Genomic DNA, 24047 nt, shown 5'->3' on the forward strand with positions numbered 1-24047 from the left:
ACTGGATCCTTGGCCTTGACTTTGGGAAGATCGAGATCTGGAATCAAGGTTCTGGCTTTGGGGATTGGGAACCTTGTGGAGAAGCTGTCATTGTATACCGATAGTGGGAGTGTAAATTGGTATAATATTTTGGTGGATAATTTGATAATGTCTGTCACAATTAAAATGTGATTTTAAAAATCTAGCAATTACACTTCTGAGAATAATTTTCATTAAAGTGCTAACCCAAGTATATAGGTGTGTTGCAGCACTATGTGTAAAGATAAAAAATGAAAATGGGATTGAATAATTAATGTATTCATACTCCCTATGTTTCCTATTTCTATAGTGTAATACTTTCCTATTTGCTATAACAAATTACCACAAATTTAGTGCCTTAAAACAGCACAAATTTATTATTTTATAGTTATGGAGGGCAGAAAACACAAAATGAAGATTTTAGCAGGGTTGTGCACCCTTCTGGAGGTTCCGGGGGCGGGGGTGGAGAATCTGTTTTCTTTCCTTTTCTAGTTTTGCAAGACTGCCTGCATTTCTTGGCTGCAGCAGTATCCCCCCATACTCCCNTCCCCCCCCCCCCCCGCAGTCTTCAAGGCTAGCAACTATAGCAACTTCAGATCTCTCTCTCCCTCTCCCCTCTGATCTCTGTTTCCTTCTCTCCTGACCCTCCTACATCCCACTTGTAAGGACCCTTGTGATTATATTAAGCCTGTCGAGATTATCCAGGATCTTCCTATCTCAATATCCTTAATTTAATCACACCTGAAAAGTCCTTTTTACCACATAAGCTAACATTCACAGATTCTGGGAATTAAGATCTAGACATCTTTGGGGGGCCATTATTCAGCCCACACTTCATAATACTGTGTGGCTAGTAAAAAGTATGTTTTTATCTGTGTGCATTTAGAAAGATGTCACTGAGAAAACAAGGAGATCCCTGTGAAGTGAAAAGAAGCAAGTTGCAAGACCATTATAATGTGATCCCTTCTTGTGTTTTGTATTTGTTTGAAAAAAAGCATTGTGCCTGTGTGTATTTCTATAGGCATAGAAAAGATCTAGAAGGCTACACACTAAACATTTAAATAGTGGTTATTCCTGGGAAATAAGACCACCAGGAAGTGTGGGAATGACTTTGAATTTGAATGATGCATTTTTTATATACAGTGGACATGTATTTGTTTATTGTAATTTTATTTTTATGAAAGTATACATGTACAAAGTTGAAAAATAAAAAAATACAAGGTTAATGATAAAAACCAACAACCCTGCAGTCCCTTGTGTTATTCCTTCCCACCCCAGAGCCTTCTTTCCCAGAGGCATCCATTCTCTTTTTGCCTTTTTTTTTTCCCCTAGTAGTTCCCTCCGTATTTTTAAATAAACAAGCTTATGCTATTTATTGATTTTTCTGTATCAGATATCTTTGACTTCCCAGTTATGAAGATGAAGCTTTGGCTATCTTAAACCAAACCTCTAAGCGTATTTCTCCTTACTCTTCATCTTTTTTTTTTTAATTTTTTAAAAGATTTTATTTATTTATTTGACAGAGATAGAGACAGCCAGCGAGAGAGGGAACACAAACAGGGGGAGTGGGAGAGGAAGAAGCAGGCTCACAGCGGAGGAGCCTGATGTGGGGCTCGATCCCACAATGCCGGGATCACGCCCTGAGCTGAAGGCAGACGCTTAACTGCTGTGCCACCCAGGTGCCCCTATTTTTTAATTTTTTTTTTAAGGATTTACCCATTTTAGAGAGAAAGAGAGAGTGTGCACACGCATGAGCCAGGGCTGGGTGTGGGATGGAGGGGCAGAGGGAGAGAATATCCAGGCAGACTCTCCGCTGAGTGGGGAGCCCAGGGCAGGAGCCTAATTCCACCACCTATGAGATCATGACCTGATCTGAAACCAAGAGTTGGCCACCCAACCCACTGAGCCATCCAGGCGCTCCTCACTCTTCATCTTCTTTAATAGAAGTACACCAAAAATTTTGCTTGGATTAGTATTCAGTGGTTATTGCAATCCTGGAACTACTATTCTTCACTAACCCATGCCATGTATATGTTGCGATTACATTTTCTTTCTTGTGTAGGGTTTTTTTTTTTCTTCCCTCTGAAAAAGAAATTGTGTACTTTTTTCTTTTGCTTAGATTTCTTGTATCCATCACTAACCCATGTCAGATTCCCCACTGGAAATCTCATTCTTTTCCTGGGAGTCTTATTGGTTTATCTTTTCCTTGGAGACCTCCTTCTGGAACCTCTGTCCTCTGGCTCCAATCTGGATTTGCTTTCCAGGTCTCCTATACAGCACATCTTGGTGTCTCCTTTATCATCATCTTGGGGATCCTCCTCCACTCTATTTAGGTTGGATTCCTTATTTCCTGAAGCCCTTGATTCTTGTTTTTGTTTATTTCTGGTCATGGTGGAGTACATCTTTTGGTGGTTTTCTGAAACAAGGGTCTATGGGAGATGATTTTTCTTTAGATACTTTATGTCTGAAAGTGTCATTTTTAAGTTAAAAAAAGTAAAAAAAAAAAAAAAGCCCACTAGACAAAATGGAAATGGGAGAAAATTCCAAATATACCAGAGTTCATTTGATTATTTTTTTCTTCAAAGGAATCACACAGAGAGACTTGAAGGGCATGTTCTTTTATATCCCTGCAGATTCCCAATGTTCTCTAATTTAGAACACAAGAGTTAAGAATATGGGTCTTATCTTTGGACTAAAACTAGTACCCTTTGGTAAGTCCTTCTATTCTTTGTCCCCTTTGCAAAATGGGGACCATAACTGTTGTAGTAAGTCTGTTTAGATTACATGAGACAACATAGGTAAAGATTTTGCAAGATGCCACGTGCTACTTATTATCCAAGTTATTGTCTCCCCCCCCTTTTTTTTTTAAAGATTTTTTATCTACTTATTTGACAGAGATAGAGACAGCCAGAGAGAGAGGGAACAGAAGCAGGGGGAGTGGGAGAGGAAGAAGCAGGCTCATAGTGGAGGAGCCTGATGTGGGGCTCGATCCCATAACGCCGGGATCACGCCCTGAGCCAAAGGCAGACGCTTAACCGCTGTGCCACCCAGGCGCCCCTTCTCCCCTCTTTTTAAAAGAAGATTTTATTTGAGAGAGAGAGTGAGAGGGCATGAGCAGGGGGAGGGGCAGAGGCAGAAGCAAACTCCCCTCAGAGTAGGGAGCCTGACATGGGGCTTGATCCCAAGACGCTGGGATCACAACCTGAGCTAAAGGCAGAGACTCAACCGACTGAGCCACCCAGGCGCCCCCATTTTCTTATAGGAACGTAGGCAACTAAATTCTTATGCCCAAGAATATTTTCATTTGTACAGTTAAACACATGGTTGTAATATCCTTAATTTTACTTAGAGTCACATTTTATATGCTTTTACTATTAAAAAAATCACTTTCAACATCTAATTTCTTACATTACAAATGTTTTTTATCTGTAATCTAGTTTTGGTGAAAAGCTTTTTAATAAAAGGCTTTTGTGCTTATTCACGTATTTATTCTTTTCAACATTCTACTTGTCTGCTTTATAGATTAAATGCAGGATATGAGATGTTCACATTTTTTCACTGAAGTGACATTACTTAGATGCAATGAATTTCTATTACTATTAGAAACTAATAAAAGTTTATTTTTAATTACAGGAGTAATATGTGCTCATTATAGAACACTTATGAAATAAAAAATAGAAAAAGGAAAAATCTATAATTTTCATTATCATGGTATATCATATTTTGCTTCTGGGTACTTTTCTATGCACTTTTTACATAGTTTGGATCATGGTGTATATTTAGTTTAGAGGCTTGATTCTAATATTGTTGCATATTACTTATAAAAATCTTAAATGACTATATATAGTACTGGTTATCTTTTAGACATACATACTGGAATTTACAGATAAAATGATGTCTAATATTCGCTTCAAAATATGTGTGGGTGGGAAATGGGCAGCCCGTAAATTGATAATATTGAAGCTAGTTGGTTTCTGTGTGGAAGTTCATTATACTGTTGTGCCTATTCTTGTATTTGCTCAAAATTTTCCGTAATAAAAAATAAAATAAATGAAAGCTTGAGTATTCCATTATGATCTATCTTAATTTCTTTTTTTTTTAAGATTTTATTTATTTATTTGACAGAGAGAACACAAGCAGAGGGGGACTGCAGGCAGAGGCAGAGGGAGAAGGCTCCCTGATGTGGGGCTCAATCCCAGGGTCCTGGGATCATGACCCGAGCCGAAGGCAGTCCTTTAATTAACTGAGCCACCCAGGCACCCCTAATTTCTTTAACTAATCTTGTATTAGGACATTTCAGTTTTTCCCTATTTTAAGTAACATTAATTTTAATATGTTTTAGATAGTTTCTTTGTGACAGGTTTACATGAGTGGGATTATGAGGTCAAAGAGTATGATCATCTTAAAGGCTTTTGATGCATAAATAGTACTACATTGGTGAAAAACTTTAGAAGAATTTTATTGGATTTATAATTGTTCTCATTGAGCATAGGAGTGATATTGCAAGTTTATGCTGAAGTTTTTAATGAGGCAATCAAGGTTTATTACTAAGTATATTGTAATAGGATTATATTTTCTAACTTTTTACTCATATTCTTTTTTAGGAGTGCTAGTAACAATTCATATGGAATTAGTATTTTACAGTTTTATTGAGAGTTTCATGTCCGGGAAAGGAAAGCGCTGTATAATCCTCAAAACAGCTCTATGAGCTATTAATCATAGAAATTCAAAACAAAATAGACTGTAGTAAGCTTTAAAAGTGTAGTTGTAGGGGCGCCTGGGTGGCACAGCGGTTAAGCACCTGCCTTCGGCTCAGGGCGTGATCCCGGTGTTATGGGATCGAGCCCCACATCAGGCTCCTCTGCTATGAGCCTGCTTCTTCCTCTCCCACTCCCCCTGCTTGTGTTCCCTCTTTCGCTGGCTATCTCTATCTCTGTCAAATAAATAAAATCTTTAAAAAAAAAAAATCATAAAAGTGTAGTTGTAATTAGTAATTCCTGTTACCACTAGATGGCCCTCTCAGCATGTACTTTTAAGCAAAAGGAGCTAGTTTGTGGCTATTTTGAAGTTCCCCTGTAGAGCTAAAATTCGTATTTTTGAAGTTAAAAAAATAATGGTTTGTATCAGATTGTAAAAAACTTTTTTAGAAGCAGTAAAAAAATTCAGGACGGAATTTATTACAGTGAGTTTTTAGATTACTTTTCTTAAAAGGAAAGGGGTATTAAACGGGATTGACATAGGTACTACATAGCTATGTTGTTCATGGAACTTTAAAACCACAATAAATTAAATATCCTGAGTCCTTGATATGTTTTGAATAATTAAGACAGTTACAGAATTGTAATAGAAGTTGATTTGTTTAAGTGCATCATTGTTTTGTTGCAAGGGGTAGTAAACGGGATTGGCATTCAGTGCCATACATATAGTGTATTTTCAATAAATATATTCCAACATTCATTAAAATTTATTGAATTGAATTATGCTTCTTTATTTGCTTGGGCCAAAATTATTTGCCATGCCAAAAAAGCAACATTTATTGCTAAGCCCTTAAATGGTTTTATGTAAATCTAACATTTTATCTCTGGAGAGTTAATAGATAATGAACAAAATAGAGGGGGCTCTATCTGGAGCTCTGGTCCCCTCAATCAATTTATTGTCTTAATACAGTTGAGTTCCTCTGAGGATTAGAATTATTCTGTGGCGTGTGTTGTTCCCCTTAGATGAGAATCAGAAGTGAAATTGCTACATTTTGATATTTTCATTGTTTTATGTTTTACTAATTATCTTGAGAAAAAATTAAAAATGCCTTTGATTTTGGTCTTACTTGATCTTACGTGTATTTTCTTCCATTGATTTTTCAATCTTATTAGACTGTGCTGTCTTCCTGTAGAAAAATGTTTGTATTGCCCCTTTTGCTAACTTGAAATGAAAATTATGGTTATTATTATCTATCTGCATAATTTCAAAAAGTCATTAAAATAATTTTAATATGAAGGAGAAATGGAAGGAAAGCACTTTTATTTTTAAAGATATTTATTTGGGAGAGAGAGAGGGGTAAGAGAGAGAGCGAGCGAGTGCACAGGAGCAGGACAGAGGGAGAGGGAGAAGCAGACCCCCGCTGAGCAGGGCCAGAGGATACATCCTAGGACTGCAGGATCATGACCTGAGCTGAAGGCAGATGCTTAGCTGACTCAACCACCCAGGCACCCGGAAGGAAAGCACTGTATAATAAATTGTATATTTCAGTATGTAAATCCTCGAGCAGACTACCCTATCTGACACAAGAGTTTGTCCATAGAATCACTGTGAAAGCTGATTGATACAGTGTTTTTATATTGGTGATTCAGATAACCAAGGGGCATCAACATTGGTGACATCGTTTTTGAAAATGATGAACAGCTCTTAGTAAAGTTCTGAGCAAAACAAATGGATTTACAGTATGGTTGCATTCTGGGAAGTTTGGGGTGCATTAATAACTATGGAAAAATACATTTGTTTACATATTAGTTAAGTTCTAGCCTTAGATATTCAGTGGAGCCTTTGAAAGTCGCCCAGAACATGTGACATTCTTTGCCATACTGGATTGTTCCCTGCATTGCTGGACGTCTAATATCCCTGATCCATGACCTTTTAATGCTAGTAGAACCTTCACCCCACTCCTCCCTGCATCAGCCTCCAAAATGCCTCCATATATATCCAGCGAGCCTTCTAGGGGACAGCACTGCTACCATTTTGAGAACTGTTGATTGAAAAGTATCCAGCTATTTATTTACTACATAGCTATATTGCTCATGGAACTTTAAAACCACAATAAATTAAGTATCCTGAGTCCTTGATATGTTTTGGATAATTAAGACAGTTACAGAATTGTAATAGAAGTTGATTTGTTTAAGTGCATCATTGTTTTGTTTGCAATTCTTGTAATCAGATCAGTAAGTTTGCTATTTTAAGTACCCGATACCATGCATTTTCTTTATTTTTTCCACTTTTCCTGTTTAGTAAGTCAGTAGTATATAACTTTCTTTAATGTCAGCATTTAGTTAGTTGACAGTCATACAATGTAATTTGTCCCTTTAAAAAAACACTTTTTAAGTTAGGAAGAGAATTTAGTAACAAACTTTGTAAAGTGGAGGCAAAATTTCCTATAATCTTGACACTCTAACAGTTGTTGGTATTTCTCGGTGTTTTGTTCTCTGTATATTTTGACATTCAAGAATTAGTTTTGTATCTTTTTACTTAATGTGGCATAACTTCTTAATGTTATTACATAACTTTCAACTATTATTTTAAATTACTGTGTATTGTTCTATTAGATTCCACATTTTCCTTTCTCTAGGTTATTCACATGATACAAATGGTTATATATATGTAGGTTTACGTGTATTTATGTGTATACCTGTGTTGATAAATCTATTTCAACATATTTTTGTTTTTTCTTTAGGATAGATCTCGGAAGTGGGATCATTCATTGGGTCATAGGCTTGAACATTTTTGTAACTTTTATGTATTGCCAAATTGACATTTAAAAAAAGCTGATCCAAAAAACCCCACAGCTGATCCATTTATATTGCTATCTATCTATCTATCTATCTATCTATCTATCTATCTATCTATGTCAATATGTAAAAGTATCAGTCTTGACTTATCCTTTTTTAAATTTAACTATTAAATTATTTACATTTATGTGACTCTTAGTGACACTGAACATTTTTTATGTTTGTGAATTATTTCTTCTCTTTTGGAAAATATATGATCATGTCCTTTGACTTTTTTTTGAAGATCAAATTGGCTTTTATGAAGTGATTCATAAATGAGACAAGTAGAAAGGAGCTCTGAAGAGGTGTACAGAATGGAAGGTTTTTATAGGAAGGGGAAGAGGCAAGGAAATTATTAGCAAAAGAAAAGATTGTTACAGGCCAAAACCTTTTTTGGGTCGGGGAGGGAACAGCAGCAGGGTTTTCATCTTGCAGATGACCTCACTAGCGCTGATCAGAAAATTTCAGGTTGGCTTCTAAAAGGGTCACCTTCCTGGGATAGGTGGAAACTGTAATGAGCTCTTGGTTTGCTCTTGTAGGGGAGCAAATGACTTCAATTTGGGCTTGGTTTTTTCTTTTTTTTTTTTAAGTTTATTTACTTAACGCGGGCCACAGGCCTCTGAACCCAAGCTTCCTGTCACATGCTCCTCCTCCGACTGAGCCAAGTGCCCCTGAGCTTGTTACTTTGTTTTTTTAAACACGTGGTTGTGCATATCTGCTTTATCAGGATAAATACACCCCCTGAGCTGTGGTGGGAGGTGTGTTACTTGCCCCCATAGACCCAATCAGTCAGACTACTCTAAAATCTTAAGTTTAGATCTCATTCTAGAAGCAGACAGTGTGCAATTCCAGAGGACTTCCTGAGGCCCCCTCCCATTATGTTTCAGAGACATGCAAATTCAGACCCAGATGATCCTAGGCTCTTTATTATTATTATTTCTTGCTTTGTCCTTTGACTGTTGCTCTGTTGGGTTCATGGTGTTTGTTTTCCCTTCTCATTTTGAGTCAGACCTTTTACATAATAAAAATTATTAATGTTTCTTACATTCATTTTTGTGGCAGACATTCCTTTGCTGTCTTTGTTTTTTTTTTTTTATAATACATTGAAGTTTCATATCTGCCCATCGAAGATAGTATGTGAAATCAAAGAAGGGGGTGGAGAGTCAAAAGATCAGGATTTTGGAAGGAGATACTTACAATAGCTATTATATCTGACAAAGAACTCCTATCCAGAATGTATGTTATGAATGCTTACAAATCATTAGGAAAAAGGCAGACAACCCAGTTTCTAAAAATGAGGAAAAACCCTTAACCACTATTTCATAAAAGATACCCAGACGTCTAAACTGTCTGGCACTATGTATGCTGAATGAATGCAGACTGATTTTATATTACCTGTGTAAGACATAAAAGGGTATATTTTTTGTGAAGATTTATTTCATTGTAAAACCACATTTATGTTAAGTTTTGGTCATCTGAGTGTAGTCACTGTATTTGCTAGTGTGAACAGTTTGATTTTACTGTACTTTTGTGGAGGAGAGGTCAATTTCTTTTTGCCTTATCCTGCCTTTCATAGGAAATTATTGCAGGTTTTGCCTTTTGAGTGTGATGTAAATTTGTACTATCCAGCTTGTACATATTTCCTAGGAGAAATCCTTCATTAGAGATCAGTAATCTCTTTAGATCTTAATGTCTTTAGCATGATTAAGGAGTATCTTGGGTTCCAGTGACTTAGTCAAGGTATGAGAGAATGGGAGGAAAACAGAAAGGGTGAAATTGTTGTGTCACACACAAAAAATACATGTAAAAACCCCTATATAAAACACATAAATTCGTGTGGTGGTTTTTCTTCTTCACCATGGGATATATTATGAATTATTTTTATCCTTATAAATGGAATAATTATAAGAAATTATTTCCTGCCCTGTGGCAAATGCCTGTTTTGGGCATATTCATCTCACTTAATCATTGTGCAAGTCTCCCAGCATTGGCATCTGTTATTGGTTACTCTATGTATGGTTGTTCCCATGTTCTAGAATCTACTAAAAATATAGTAATGTAAACATAAATCTGTTCTTTCAAGGGACATCTGTATATTTTTTAATCAACCCCTTTACATTCCCTAACATCTCTTCTAATTATATAATGCAATCCTTCCCGGCATTAATAACCTCTCTAAGCTATAACTCCCTCCTCACATACATACATACATACATACTCCTCTCCCCTCCTTCTTGAATAATACCTGTTTCATACAAGATTGGAATACACTAATCAACCTGACATCCCCTTCTTAAAATTTCTTTCCCCTTCACTACTTACCCAACTTTCAAAGGGTACTCACTTTTTGAGGCAAATTCAAAAACAATTGAAAATACTTGTTTTTTAAATTCTGAACATATTTTCTGATTTACTGTTGCAAAAAAGTTACAATATATTTATTGTAATTTGCACCAGTTACAGATGATAGTATCTTGTACCTTATTTCTGTTTACTTTATGGAAAACTTTATTGTGCTCCCCCAGTGAAAACAGTTTCTTGCCAGTTTTAAATGTTAGGCAAGTCTCTTCTCTGCTTATTTGCCTCATTATCTTTACCAGCTGTATTTAGAGAATTCAAACTGATTTTATTATTCTAGGTAAAAACTTAACGAGAAAGGAAAACCTGTTCCCCAAAATCAAGTACAAATTGCTTTTGCGTGATCTGTAGTTTCAAATTAACCATATCACAAACTTTTAGAGGGATAATTTAGATTTGTTATTAATAAAGATACATGGGGAAAAAGTCATGTAATAATGTATCAATAGAGATGTTAAATTCATCTTTGTTTTGTTTAGATGTCCCTGGTAGATTTGGGAAAGAAGCTTTTAGAAGCAGCACGAGCAGGTCAAGATGATGAAGTTCGTATTTTGATGGCAAATGGAGCTCCTTTTACTACAGACTGGGTAAAGAATGATTTTAATGTTGTGCTGGCTTTTTAAAATTTTCTTCTCATTTATTAGTTTTTCTGGAGAAAAATGTAGTCAGTATTGTGTTTAGATGTGGCAAAAAGTTGATTTAAAAAATGGTGTTTTTTTTGCAAATTTGTTTGCAGTTTTAGAATTCTAGCTATCATTTAAAGGGAATGGTTTGAATCTTTATATATGTCATATATATATGACAACCTTATTCAAGTATTCTGTCCACAAAAGTGTTTTTCTTTTAAACTATGGAGTTCAATATTGTAGGATGAATATAAATTGTAGCTGCTTGAAATTTAATTTTAAGGTCATAAGTACCACAGGTAGAATTTATAATTCAGAAAATAACAGATAAAGATCCTGGTTAATCTTATAATTGCTTCTGAAAAGGAAAAAATGTTTGCATTTCAATTGATACTTGTAACACTATTGCAAACATGACCAAAGAGGAGGAAAGGAATGGGAACATGGTCCTAGTAACTACAGAAGGCAGTTGTGAGGACAGCAAAAACCGTAACTGTACTTAGTTCCCAGAGTAACTCAAAAGAGATGGGCTTGGCAGGGAAGGTTAGGAATCTAGATTAACCTGCCTTCTGGTAACAACTAAAAATTCCAGATTTTAGCTTTTGTTGTTTTCGGCCTACTTGTCCTACGTTCTTTTTTATTTTTCATTAAAAACAAAATAAAACAATATAAAATTTTTTATTATGGGAAATTTCAAGTACCAACCCCTACATACCCTTTAGCCAGCTTCAAAAATTATCAAATCATGGTGAGTCTGTTTCCTCTCTAACCTCATGCCACTTTCTTTGTTCTGTATTATTTTAAGGCAAAAAAAAAAATTTTTTTTTAAAGATTTTATTAATTTATTTGACAGAGAGACAGAGAGAGAGCACAAGCGGTGGGGGGAAGCAAAGGGAGAGGGAGAAGCAGGTTGTCCGCTGAGCAGGGAAACCAATGCAGGGCTTGATCCCAGGACCCTGAGATCATGACCTGAGCTGAAGGCAGACTCTTAACCAACTGAACCACCCAGGCCCCCTTTAAAGCAAATTCCATGAACGATTTCATTTCATCCATAAATATTTCAGCATCTGTCTTTAAAAGATAAAGACTTTTTGATTAACTATTAAAAAAAATCTTTAGTGCACTGGTGAGTTAGAAAGAAAATAAGGAACTATTAACCTGAAAAACTAAGTGAACACCGGAACCTAAAGAAATTTCACTCTAAGAATATTTGCTGAACTCAGTGAATTTGCCTGTTGGTTTTCCCACCTCACTGTCATGGTTTACTGAAGACAGACCTGAGACTGTTCATAGAAGTCTCCTAGGAGATCCTCTCCTATTAATCCAGGAATCCTAAAGAGATGTATCTTCTGTATAAGGTAAACCAGAAATACCCCCTCCCTCTTCTTATCTGCTTCTGCCCCTGCCCCTGTTGTAGGGTACTGAAAGGAGAATGAACTGACTGGAAACAAGTCACCAAATGGAGAGAGAAAAAAAATTATTGATGAGGATTTGGTATCATAAGCCATCCCTTGCACACATTTGTGACCTGAACTCATAAATACTTGTGCATTCTGCAAAGCTGTACACTAAAAAATGAATTCAAAGTGATCTTTGGACTGAGGTTACCCCAGGTTCCTGACAGAAGCAAATGAATATTCTTTCTGAAGGAACCTACCTTCATCCCAGTATCCACAAATGAAATTCCAAGGAAAATGAATAGTCAAACGTAAATGCACAAGGACACAGACAACTTGGACAATAACCCACTGAAACAACTAACAACAGAAGCAGACTGACAAGTTTTTTAGATAAGATTTTAAGCGGATTAGGAACACCTAAAGAGAAAATTAGTGAACTGAAGGATAACGAAAAAAAAAATCCAGAATGCATTATAGAGAAAAATAGGTAGAAAATTTAAGATATCAGGAGTCATGAAGGCTAGTGTGAGAAAATGTAACGTATCTAATCAAAAATCCACAAGGAGAGTGAGAATAGGAATTTTAAGATATAAAAGATTTTTTCCAGAACTGATGAACGTGGCAGCTCGAATTCAAGTAGCCCAAACTAATCTCCAGGAGGATCTGTAAGCAGATAATATGAAGATAATCTGTTTGCTATGTAAAAAGAAAATATAAAATAGAAGGTAGTAATAGAAGTGTGTTAAAAATGATTATAAATGTGGATTTTTTTTTCTGGTGGTATAGCTGGGAACCTCTCCACTTCATCTGGCAGCACAGTATGGGCATTATTCCACCACAGAAGTACTCCTCCGAGCGGGTGTAAGTAGGGATGCAAGAACCAAAGTGGACCGAACGCCATTACATATGGCAGCTTCTGAGGGCCATGCCAGCATAGTAGAAGTTTTGCTTAAGGTATGTGTTCTCCTTTTGCACTCTGCTTTTGAAAGTAAGCCCCTAAGGATTTATGGTTTTATAAGAGGGAGAAGGGGACTACTTTTATTGAATGTTTAGGTTTTTTTTTTCCTGTGTTATCTCATTTTTTTGTGTGTAAGCCCATCAAATGAAAATTACCTTAAAGTTCTCCTTTGTGGGAGAAAACGAACTTCCTCTAGGTATGTTCTTAGTTAAGTCAGACAGTTGATTTCCTAGACCTTGGTTTCCGTTATGATGAGGGTCTACAGCTTTGTCTTACTTGACACAGTTAAAATGCTTATGGAAGGAAATATAAGGTTTGGATGATTAACAAATTAATAATACAAATAAGGATTTTTATTCTGGCCTTTACATCAGCCTATTCAAAAGACATACAATGTAAGCCATAAATGTGAATCACATGTAATTCTAGATTTTCTATTAGCTACGTTAAAAAAAAAGTAAAAACTAATTTTAATATATTTTTTTAACCTCATATATACAAAATATTACCATTTCAATATTTTTTTAACCTCATATATACAAAATATTACCATTTCAACATGAAATCAATGTAAAAATGATTAATGAGCTATGTTACATCCTTTTTTTGGTGTTAAGTCTTTGAATTCCAGTGTGTGTTTACATATACAGTACATCTCTGTTGGGACTAGCCATATTTCAAGTGCTTAATAGCCACGTGTGTCCAGTGGCTACCATATTGGACAGTGCATCCCTGATAGCTCCCTTTTGATTATTAACATTGTTCTGATTTTGAAAGCAAAGAATATTTTTGTATAAATAATGAACTAGAATTAAAGAGGGTTTTGGAGGAATGCTCATAGTTTTCCTTCACTTTTTTTTTTTTTTTTTGAGAGCACGTGCACACGCAAATGGTTGTAGGGGCAGAAGGAGACAGAGAATCTCAAGCAGGCTCCACACTCCACACAAAGCCTGACACAGGGCTTGATCTCAGGACCCTGAGATCATGACCTGAGCCGAGATCAAGAGTTGGACACTTAACTGACTGAGCCACCCAGGCGCTTCAGCTTTTCTTCACTTTTTTTTTAAAGCTTTTTTTTTATAGTTTTTTTTTAATAATTTTTATTTTGTTATATTAGTCACCATACAGTACCTGCCCAGTTTTTTGATGCAATGTTCCATGATTCATTATTTGCGTATAACACCCAGTGCACCATACAATATGTGCCGCCTTAATACCCATCACCGGCCTATCCCAATCCCCGACTCCCTTCCCCTCTGAAGCCCTCAGTTTGTTTCCCAGAGTCCACAGTCTCTCATGATTCATTCCCTCTTCTGTTTACCCCCCCCCTTCATTCTTCCCTTCCCTCTCCTACTGATCTCCCTGCTATTTCTTATATTCCATAAATGAGTGAAACCATATGATAATTGTCTTTCTCTGCATGACTTATTTCACTTAGCATAATCTCCTCCAGTCCGATCCATGTTGCTGCAAATGTTGGGTAATCATTATTTCTGAGGGCTGAGTAATAGTCCATTGTATATATGGACCACGTCTTCTTAATCCAGTCATCTGTTGAAGGGCATCTCGGCTCCTTCTATGATTTAGCTATTCTGGACAATGCTGCTATGAACGTTGGGGTGCATATGGCCCTTCTCTTCACTGCGTCTGTATCTTTGGGGTAAATACCCAGTAGTGCAATTCTGGATCATAGGATAGCTCTATTTTTAACTTTTTAAGGGACCTCCACACTGTTTTCCAAAGCGGCTGTACCAACTTGCATTCCCACGTTTCCTGCCTTGTCAATTTTTGCCATTCTAACTGGCGTAAGGTGGTATCTCAATGTGGTTTTGATTTGAATTTCCCTGATGGCTAATGATTTTGAACATTTTTTTATGTGTCTGTTAGCCATTTGTATGTCTTCATTGGAAAAGTGTCTATTCGTATCTTCTGCGCATTGTTTGATTTGATTGTTTCCTGTGTATTGAGTTTGAGAAGTTCTTCATAGATCTTGGATACTAGTCTTTTATCTGCAGTGTCATTTGCAAATATCTTCCNTCTTGGATGGCCATGTATTTTCCCCTTCGGACTGGCTTTGCAGTGTCCCATAGGTTTTGGACAAATGTGTTTTCATTCTCATTTGTCTCCAAAAATTGTTCTATCTGATTTCTAATTTCCTGGTTTACCCAATCATTCTTGAGCAGGATGGTTCTTAGTTTCCAAGTGTTTGAGTTTCTTCCAAATTTTTCCTTGTGATTGAGTTCCAGTTTCAAAGCATTGTGTCTGAAAATATGCAGGGAATAATCTTAGTCTTTTGGTATCTGTTGAGACCTGTTTTTGTATTCTGGAGAAAGTTCCATGTGCATTCGAAAAGAATGAGTACTCTGTTGTTCTGGGGTATAGTGTTCTGTATATATCTATGAGGTCTGTGTGGTCCAGTATGTCATTCAAAGCTTTTGTTTCTTTGTTGATTTTCTGCTTAGGTGATCTGTCTATTGCTGAGAGCAGAGTGTTGAGGTCCCCTACTATTAACACATTATTATCTGTGTGTCTCTTTATTCTGGTTAAGAGTTGGCTTGTGTATCTAGCTGCTCCCTTGTTGGGGGCATAGATATTTATAATTGTTATATCCACTTGTTGGATACATTCTCTAAGAATAATGTAGTGTCTTTCTGTGTCTCTAACTACAGTCTTTAGTTTAAAATCTAATCTGTCTGATATGAGAATTGCTACCCCAGCTTTCTTTGCAGGTGTTTTGGCATGAAAAATGGTTTTCCATCCCTTCGCTTTCAGTCTGAATGTATCTTTAGGTTCAAAATGAGTCTCTTGTAGACAGCAAATGGATGGGTCATGTGTTTTTATCCAGTCTGCAACCCTGTGGTGTTTTATGGGAGCATTTAGGCCATTTACATGAGACTGATTATTGAGAGATATGATGTTAATGATGTCATGTTACCTGTGAAGTCTTTGTTTCTGTAGATTGTAAATTTCTGTTCTGTATCACTCTTGGGGCCTTTTTACTTTTATAGAACCCCCCTTAATATCTCATGTAGGGCTGGTTTGGTGGTTATGAATTCCTTCAGTTTCTGCCGATTCTGGAAGGTCTTTATTTCTCCATCAATTCTGAATGACAGCTTTGCTGGATAAAGGATCCTTGGCTGCATGTTCTTCTCAGATAGAGCTTTGAAAATACCCTGCCAACCCTTCCTGGCCTGCCAGGTCTCTGTAGACAGGTCTGACGTTATTCTGGTATTTTTCCCTGTATGTAAGGATTTTCTTCCCCCTGGCCACTTTCAATACTGTATCCTTGGATCTAATATTTGTGAATTGCACTATGACGTGATGTGGTGTAGGCCTATTGTCATTGACCTTGGGAGGGGTCGTCTGTCTCTTGGACACAAATGCTTGTTTCCTTTGCCAGATTAGGAAAGTTCTCAGCTATAATTTGTTCAAATATCTCTTCTAGACCTCTCTCTTTCTCCACCCACTCAGGGATGCTGATGATTCTGACATTGTAACGTTTCATTGAGTCAGTAATCTCCCGTAATCTGCATTCTTGAGATTGGATTTTTTTGAGCCAAGTTTCTGTTTTAACTTTCTCTTCTACCATCCCATCCTCCAATTCACTAATTCGTTCTTCTGCCTCATTTACCCTGGCCATCAGAGCGTCTAGTTTAGACTGCAGTTGATTCATAGCATTTTTAATTTCTGCCAGATTCACTTTCATTTCCGCCCTTAGAGATTCTATATTCTCGTTAATATTTTCATTAATATTATTTTCAAGACTACACATCATCTTGACTATTGTTACTCTGAACTCCATTTCTGACAATTTGGTTATATCCATATCCATCAGTTCTGTGGCAGAGGCCACAGTCTCTGTATCTTTTCTTTGTTGGGTGGGATTCCTCCTCCCTGTCATTCTGACGAGGAGTGGTTACGGGGATGCCCAGAGCCCAAATTATTGACCAGGACCCAGGCAGTGTGCACTTGTTTTATAGGGACTTTAGGGATGTGGGCTTCTTGATTTTTCAGCCTGCCTTCTGGAGGGGTTAGCGGCTTGCCACGCTGATATTCAGGCAGCTCTGTTTGGGTAGAGTCTCCCTGCCCCCTGCAAGCGGGGATGGGGATTGGCACAATCTGAGCTGGTATTTCCCGGCTTTTGTTCTCTGGCGGCTTTCCCTGGTGGTTTTCTGTGGCTCTTCTGAGAGTCAGAGCAGCAGTGGCCGTATCCTAGTCTCTGTCTCAGAACAGAGAGATCGCAGTCCGCTCTCTACTGAGCTCTCTTGGCCACTTTAACTCTGTTTCTGTCGGTGCTGCTAAGAACACTGCAGCGTCCCGGGATGTGGCCCCACAGCCACTCTCCCAGCCCTCACTCCCAAGGCCGGCACGTCTCTACCCTTTGTGCTTCTAACACCACCAGCCGTCCCCGGTTCCTGCGTGCATTCCCAAGCTCCCTGTTTCAGTGTGGTTCGTGTGCACTCTGGAGCTCCGGTTTTCAATCTGGTTGTGAGCGCATTCCCGCACTCCCGGTCTCAGTCTGCTTTTTCGTGGGTACTGGTCGGCGAGTCCGGCCCGCTCCCCAGTGCAGGTGGGTACTGCTTTCCGGAGCCCGAGTGCCCTTCTGTTTATCTTCCGATATCTTCCGATATCTGTGTGCAGGTTCACGGCTCCCCACTTCACGCAAGATCTCTACAAACGAACATCTCCAATATTCAGCACTGGAGATGTTCGTTTGTAGAGATCTTGCATCTCAGGCTGATTCGGTGGGTGTCAGGATGGTCTGGTAGATATCCAGCTCGACTCAGGGGACCAGTTGAGAAAGCGGTCCCCTACTCCTCCGCCATCTTTTCTCCTCCTTGCAGAAAGTGGTCGCTTTTCTGTTCATAGAGTTTCTGCTACTCTTTTCGTCATTTTCCAGTTGCGTTCATAGGTATTCAGAATGGTTTGGTAGCTCTGTAGCTGAATTCCTGGGACCAGACGAACTTTAGGTCTCCTGCTCCTCCACAGTCTTGGAACCAGAACCCAAAAACAGACAATTGTCCGGCTCACTGACTCTCTTCAGAAAACAGCAAGCAGGAAGACAGCTGCAGTGGGTGGTCCCAAGTAACTGGTAATAGACTGGATGTAATCGAAGAGCTGCCCACTTTGTGCTGACTGCACAGTGGGCACCCAGGCAATGCTGACGCCTATCAGCACAAGGATGAACAACCTCCACTTTCTCATGACCTCCGGAGGTCTTCTCTTCTTCACTTCTTATGCCATTCTATCCCGTGATGCTCATAGCTTGGTGACTGAAAAAATCTTTGCTGTACTCCTAAGAAATTAGAAGGAAAACAAGTAGGAAAGTTAGCATGATAGAAAGGTGATTAAGTGACATGTATAGAGATACATACAGATTATTCAACACAAAAAATAGAGAGCTGATCATGTTGGTAGCAGATTCTTGCTTTAAAGCATAATGGCTAGTATTTTCATATTAGGAATTCTTTATATTTCATGTTTTAGAAATCTCCTATTTTGCAATATTTTTTATAGCATGGTGCTGATGTTAATGCAAAGGACATGTTGAAGATGACAGCTCTACATTGGGCCACAGAACACAATCATCAAGAAGTGGTGGAACTTTTAATCAAATATGGTGCTGATGTACACACGCAAAGTAAATTTTGTAAAACTGCATTTGATATTTCAATAGACAATGGGAATGAAGATTTGGCAGAGATATTGCAGGTAACTTTTGGCTTTTAATTTGAGAATATGAAAGGATCTCTGTCTTGTGGATGATATGAGTTGTTTAACTTTTGGCTTTTCATTTTGGACTTGGTTATTTTGGGCAGTCATTTTCAAACTCTTTCACTTTTTCTTTGTTCATTTACTGTTCAGTTTTCTGATTGTAAGATCATAGTCTTTACATGTAACATGAGAAGATTAGATAAGGTGATTACTTTCTGTGTTTTTAAGTTCCTGAATTCCCCTTCTAGACATTTTATTCTGTTAATTATTTTTGTTGCATATTTGGATACAATACGGTTTTTCAAGTTCTGTTAGACTTCCACTAAAATATTTCTTTAGTAGCTATAACAGTGTCCCCTGAGTGAGTGATATAGTCACTATCACTTTAATTGGTTTCTTTTATTTTTCATCATCCTCAAAAAAATCTGGGAGCATAGTTTTTTATGGCTTTTACGCAAGTTTCTTTTTTTAAGAATGTATTTAGTTATTGGGGGGGAGGGGCAGACAGAAAGGGAGAGAGAGTCTTAAGCAGACTCTGTGCTGCGTGTGGAGCCCCACACAGGGCTCAATCTTATGAGTCAGATGCTTAACTGACTGCACCACCCGAGCCCCCCTGGGAAAGTTTTTCTAAGAGTCAGTACTGCTTCTCTTTTCTTTAGCTACACAACTTTGATGTAAATTATCTTCTTTATGCACTGTTTCTTGCCTGTCTTCTTGTTCTCCTTCCCAGTAGAACTCTTGTTTAAGACCATCTGACTCTATTGAATTTTAGCTAGTTACTTAAAAGATTTTATATGTCCAGGAAAATGAATTTTGTGATGCCTTTTGTAGTTCTTTTACTCCTAGGAGTGCCGTATGGGGGCCAGGGTTGAAGATTGAGAACAGTTAATTGGGAAGGACATACTTTATATGTGTAGTGTTACATATTGCTGAATATAGTAGAGGAAATATTTAAGTAATTTGATTTCTGTAGCCACAGGGCAGTAAAATATCTTTCAATTGTGTTCTATAAAAAGCCTTCCAGATACCCATTTCTCTTGTCATGGGATTTTGCTGCTTTACCTAACTGGGGAATTAGGATGTAAATTCCTATCTGTGGTTTACCACTGCACTCTTAGTAGACCCTATACAAAGATTTCCATTTGTTTTATATGATTCTTCTTAAGTTTTAGAATTTCCTTTATGTTTGTGTTTGTACTACATTGAGAGTCTGTGCTATGCATTCTGGTTATAATTCTGAAAACGCTGTGTTGATTTGTGCCCTAGATTGCTATGCAGAACCAAATCAACACAAACCCGGAGAGTCCGGACACTGTGACGATACATGCCGCCACACCACAGTTTATCATCGGACCTGGAGGGGTGGTGAACCTAACAGGTCTGGTATCTTCAGAAAATTCATCCAAGGCAACAGGTATTGAGATGCATATAGGATAGCTGTTGGGACTTTATGCTTTAGTAGGTATCCTCCTTTTAAGAAAGGACTTTTGGAGAATGAGGGTAAGATTATATCCATCACCTTGGTTTTCTTTGGTTTTGGCAAAAACCAATTTTTATGAGACACAAGAATTTGAAGAAAGGTGATATTGCAAAATGTACTGCAATATTATCTTCCAAAACCTAATGCTATCCGAGCTTGTTTTTCACAAAACGATGATCCAAGCTTCATTTAAGAGTTGAATAAAGTAAAATAGAGTAGCAGAAAAGTGCATTAGATTAAACTCCTTTAAAATGTAAATCTGTCTTCTCTTTTGTTCACAGATGAAACCGGTGTATCTGCTGTTCAGTTTGGAAACTCGTCTACGTCAGTATTAGCTACGTTAGCTGCCCTAGCCGAAGCGTCTGCTCCGCTGTCCAACTCTGCAGAGACGCCAGGTTAGAGAAACAAGTCAAATGTGCACATTTGGAGACTCAAATATTTACAAAGGCTAGGAAGGTGATAGAAAAGGCTAAAGTGAGCAGATTTAAGATGATGACCCTCTGAAGACGGGGGCCCAGGGCAGGGGCATCTGCTCCTGAGCTCTAGCTGATTATGGTCCTATGTGCAATGTTGCCAGATTCCGTTTTTTATGGGAAGCTGAAAATCCGGATTTTGAAAGAATGTTAAATCTTGTCAATTAATTAAAATTTGATTAAAATTAAAAGTAAACTTTTGTGGTTCACAGAAAAACATGTCTCTGTATCCAGTTGGCCTTTGTTTTTACCAATCTGTGACTTTTTGTATAAAGTAGATAATTACACGCATGAACTTGCTGTCTTTTTCACAACTTTTAATTTTTGTTAGTTCTATTAGAATGACGTAGAATCTTACTGACTGACAGAACTAGGAAGTAGCATGCCAGCACCACCATTAAAGGATGACCTGATGGTCAACGATGATAAACAGTGTCAGTAGCTGGTTTAGACCAGGTTTTACTTTGACATGTAAGCAAAATAGTTCTTGCTGTAATTATTATGTAAGTAAATGTCTTTTTAATTAGGGAATTTAAAAACTTCACAAAGTTACTATTCTTACTGTAGTTTAGGCCATTATATTTGGACCCGTGCTTATAAAAGAGTAATTTATTGCCACTCATTTAAATTCATGTTTTTTTCAAATTGTGCCTAATAATAACAGTAATGACAACAGATCATTGAGTGCTTACTTGTGTGCTGGGCCCTGTGGTAAATGTTTTACTTATGATCTGACTGAACCCTCACCAAAAAGCTTGAAGATCCGTATTACTGGGTTTGACTCTTTAAGGTGCTACTGATTGAAAGATGTGTTTTTTTCAGGGAGAAAGATGGACCTATTTCTCTCTTCTCTCTTTTTCTCTCTTTTCCTTACTCACTAGTGATAATAAACATTTATCTGTTCTCCAGCTTCTTTAGCAGCATAATCCATGTTGGAATCTAAGCCTTTGTATTTGGGAGTCGTAAGATTTTTCAGAATCACTTTTGGCCGTTAGCAGTTATGTGCATCATCGTATGGATATGCTGCTTTTATAACCTGTGCCTGGATCTCTTTAGCGTCTTTGTCGTTGCATAAGCATAGCAAAGAAAATTACTTTATTGGTGGTTTCTATTTTGTTAAACTTTGGCATTTTTTGTCTTTAATTAAAGCATGTATCTCTGAAAATTAAGCAACTTTTCCTGAAGGTCAGCTGAAATTTTGACATTTAGATATTTGGCTCCATGAATTAGTCATACCAACTCCTCCAACTTCTACTTTTGTAAGTGTTATATATGGTCTAGTCTGAGAGATTAGGAATTTCAGTTGACTTTTATCATGTGTGATTTACAGTCTTTTGTGAGCGTAGTAATTTTTCATTTCAATGTTACATCATAATGGAATCTTTTTGAAGGTAGTTTAAGAGCCCGAATTAAGTTAAAGTTCAGGTGAGTACATTGCCACCAGTGTAAATAACTCAGCTGAGGTGTGTGATCAGATAAAGAAGTATCTTCTCACAGCTCAGTTTCCACATGCTCACGCTAATTATTTCTCTGCTTCATGGCTGTTCAGTTTTTCTTAACATCAGTTGTCAGGCTCATCCCCATTTTAGAAAATATTTACATAGATTTTTTCCAAGGACATTGTAGTTAGGATCTGGGAAGTAAAGTAGTACTCTCATTTTAGATATGATGAAGCTGAGATTTATGAAGTTAAATAATTTTGCCCAAGGTAGCATGGCCATTAAGTGGTGAAAGGAGTTTTGTGCTCAAGGGTCTGATTGATTCCTAAGTTGTGTGACTGTGACCACTATAATATATTGCAGCTTTTTGGTGATCAGTGGACTGGTCTCTTCTACAATGTTTATGATTTGGTTTGTGATAAGAGTAACTGTGTGATTATCATTTTGTCTTCTATCAAACAAAAGCATCACTATTCTTGCTTTACTCCTGAGGTATGTCTTTTGAAGCAGTCTGCTGAAATAAATGTTTTGTTCCTATATCCTTCTTTAATGGATGGGATATAGGGATTTAAATAGATGAGAATGCATTCTAGTGCATTCCATTTTGTAAGTTACTCCAAAATGAAGATACAGAAAAGTAAAAAAAAAATTTCTTTGGGAGGTTGCAGCTGCTTTCTTTCCTCACGAGGAAAACCACGGCCATGTAATGGTTTACTCTTTACTAACAAACAGAGGCAGTTATGCTATCCTCTTTCTACCAAAGCTTACGGGCCACTCTGTTACAGGTATTTTCTCTTTGAAAAATCAAAACTCCAGGAAACTCAAACTCTTACTCCCTTTCTTTTTGCTTTAAAACAAAACAAAAATGCACAAACAGTAAAAATTCACGAAGGGATAGATCATGTTTTGGGTTAAAGGAATAACTCAGAACTGTTCTTGTGCTAAAATTTCGACTTCTTGTTTATAAACAGCTATTCATTTATAATGAGAAAAGTATCATTTTTTCATGCACTGTGAACAGATTTTTGTTGAGTGTATCTTATGACTTGGTTACTCTGCTTGGTGCTAGAGAGAAAATGGTGAGCAGTCTGATTCAGTCCCAGCCCTGGTGGAACATGTGGTCTTTTGGTAGAACAAGCTGTCCAGCAGTTACCCTGATAAATAACTGTGGTCAGTGCTACCTGTAAAGGAGGCAGGATTTTCACCTAGTCTGGTGGCTCAGACAATCTTTCTGGAGGAAGAGACATTTCAACTAAAGATGAATTAGGAATTAGTAGAGCAAACATCGGGGGAAGAACATTTGAGGAAGAGGGACACTTCTAAAGCTTTTGAGGCCGGGAAGAGCTGGTCCTTTTCAGGGCACTTTAGAGGCGCATGTGGCTGAGCCCAGTGAGTGGGAGAGTAACTCATAGTGGTTGAAGGTAAGGTTATGAAGGACTTTGAAAACGATTACTTTGGCAGGCTCTGAAAGGGAGTTCAGTGAGGAATCTTAATGCAATCAGCTGGGGAAGAGGTCGTGGTGGCATGGATTAGGATTTGGCAAAGAGACAAGAAGTGAAAAGATTTTATGGCTCTAGCCTGAAGTCCTATATTGGTTTTGTTTTGCTTAGCCATACTTTTTTTTTGTGGCCCAGCTATATAATCTCTTGATTAAATAGACATCTGTGACCACCTTTCTTTTTGTCTTTAGAGCAACTTCTGTTGATTGTTAATACGGTGTTTTTCCAGAGGAGTAACACATCTGGCGGCTGTTTCCCTCTTTTCTCCTAATAGTGAAATTTGAATCAGGTCCCCTCTGCAGATTGTTTTTCTGCTGTTCCTACAATAGGTCAGTAAAAGTGAATTGGCTTTAAGGGATAAGTTTACTGGGCTTCATAAGATTGTTTTTGTTTTGCTTTTTTGTTTTTAATTTCAGGTTCAATTGTAGGCCCAGTACCTTTTTTTTTTTTTAATTTTAAAAGATTTTATTTATTTATTTGACAGAGAGACAGCCAGCGAGACAGGGAACAGAAGCAGGGGGAGTGGGAGAGGAAGAAGCAGGCTCC

At 37.5% G+C, this 24047-nt stretch overlaps 1 protein-coding gene across 7 annotated transcripts in view; it reads left to right on the plus strand.

Moving 5' to 3' along the window:
• GABPB1 (GA binding protein transcription factor subunit beta 1) overlaps positions 1-24047 on the plus strand; it is a 67072-nt gene that overhangs the window by 27755 nt on the left and 15270 nt on the right. For 5 of the 7 annotated variants that reach the window (XM_019800936.2, XM_002920417.4, XM_034660994.1 and 2 more), the window contains 5 exons: positions 10391-10498; positions 12724-12891; positions 18413-18607; positions 19877-20024; positions 20372-20485. In XM_019800936.2, the coding sequence (XP_019656495.1) occupies positions 10391-10498; positions 12724-12891; positions 18413-18607; positions 19877-20024; positions 20372-20485 (733 nt within the window). Of the gene's footprint in view, positions 1-10390; positions 10499-12723; positions 12892-18412; positions 18608-19876; positions 20025-20371; positions 20486-24047 lie in introns of those variants that run through there. The other 2 variants (XM_034660993.1, XM_034660992.1) reach the window with 1 other exon arrangement.

The sequence above is a fragment of the Ailuropoda melanoleuca genome, chromosome 5 (assembly GCF_002007445.2).
Source record: "Ailuropoda melanoleuca isolate Jingjing chromosome 5, ASM200744v2, whole genome shotgun sequence".
In the NCBI taxonomy this organism is placed as follows: Eukaryota; Metazoa; Chordata; class Mammalia; order Carnivora; family Ursidae; genus Ailuropoda; species Ailuropoda melanoleuca.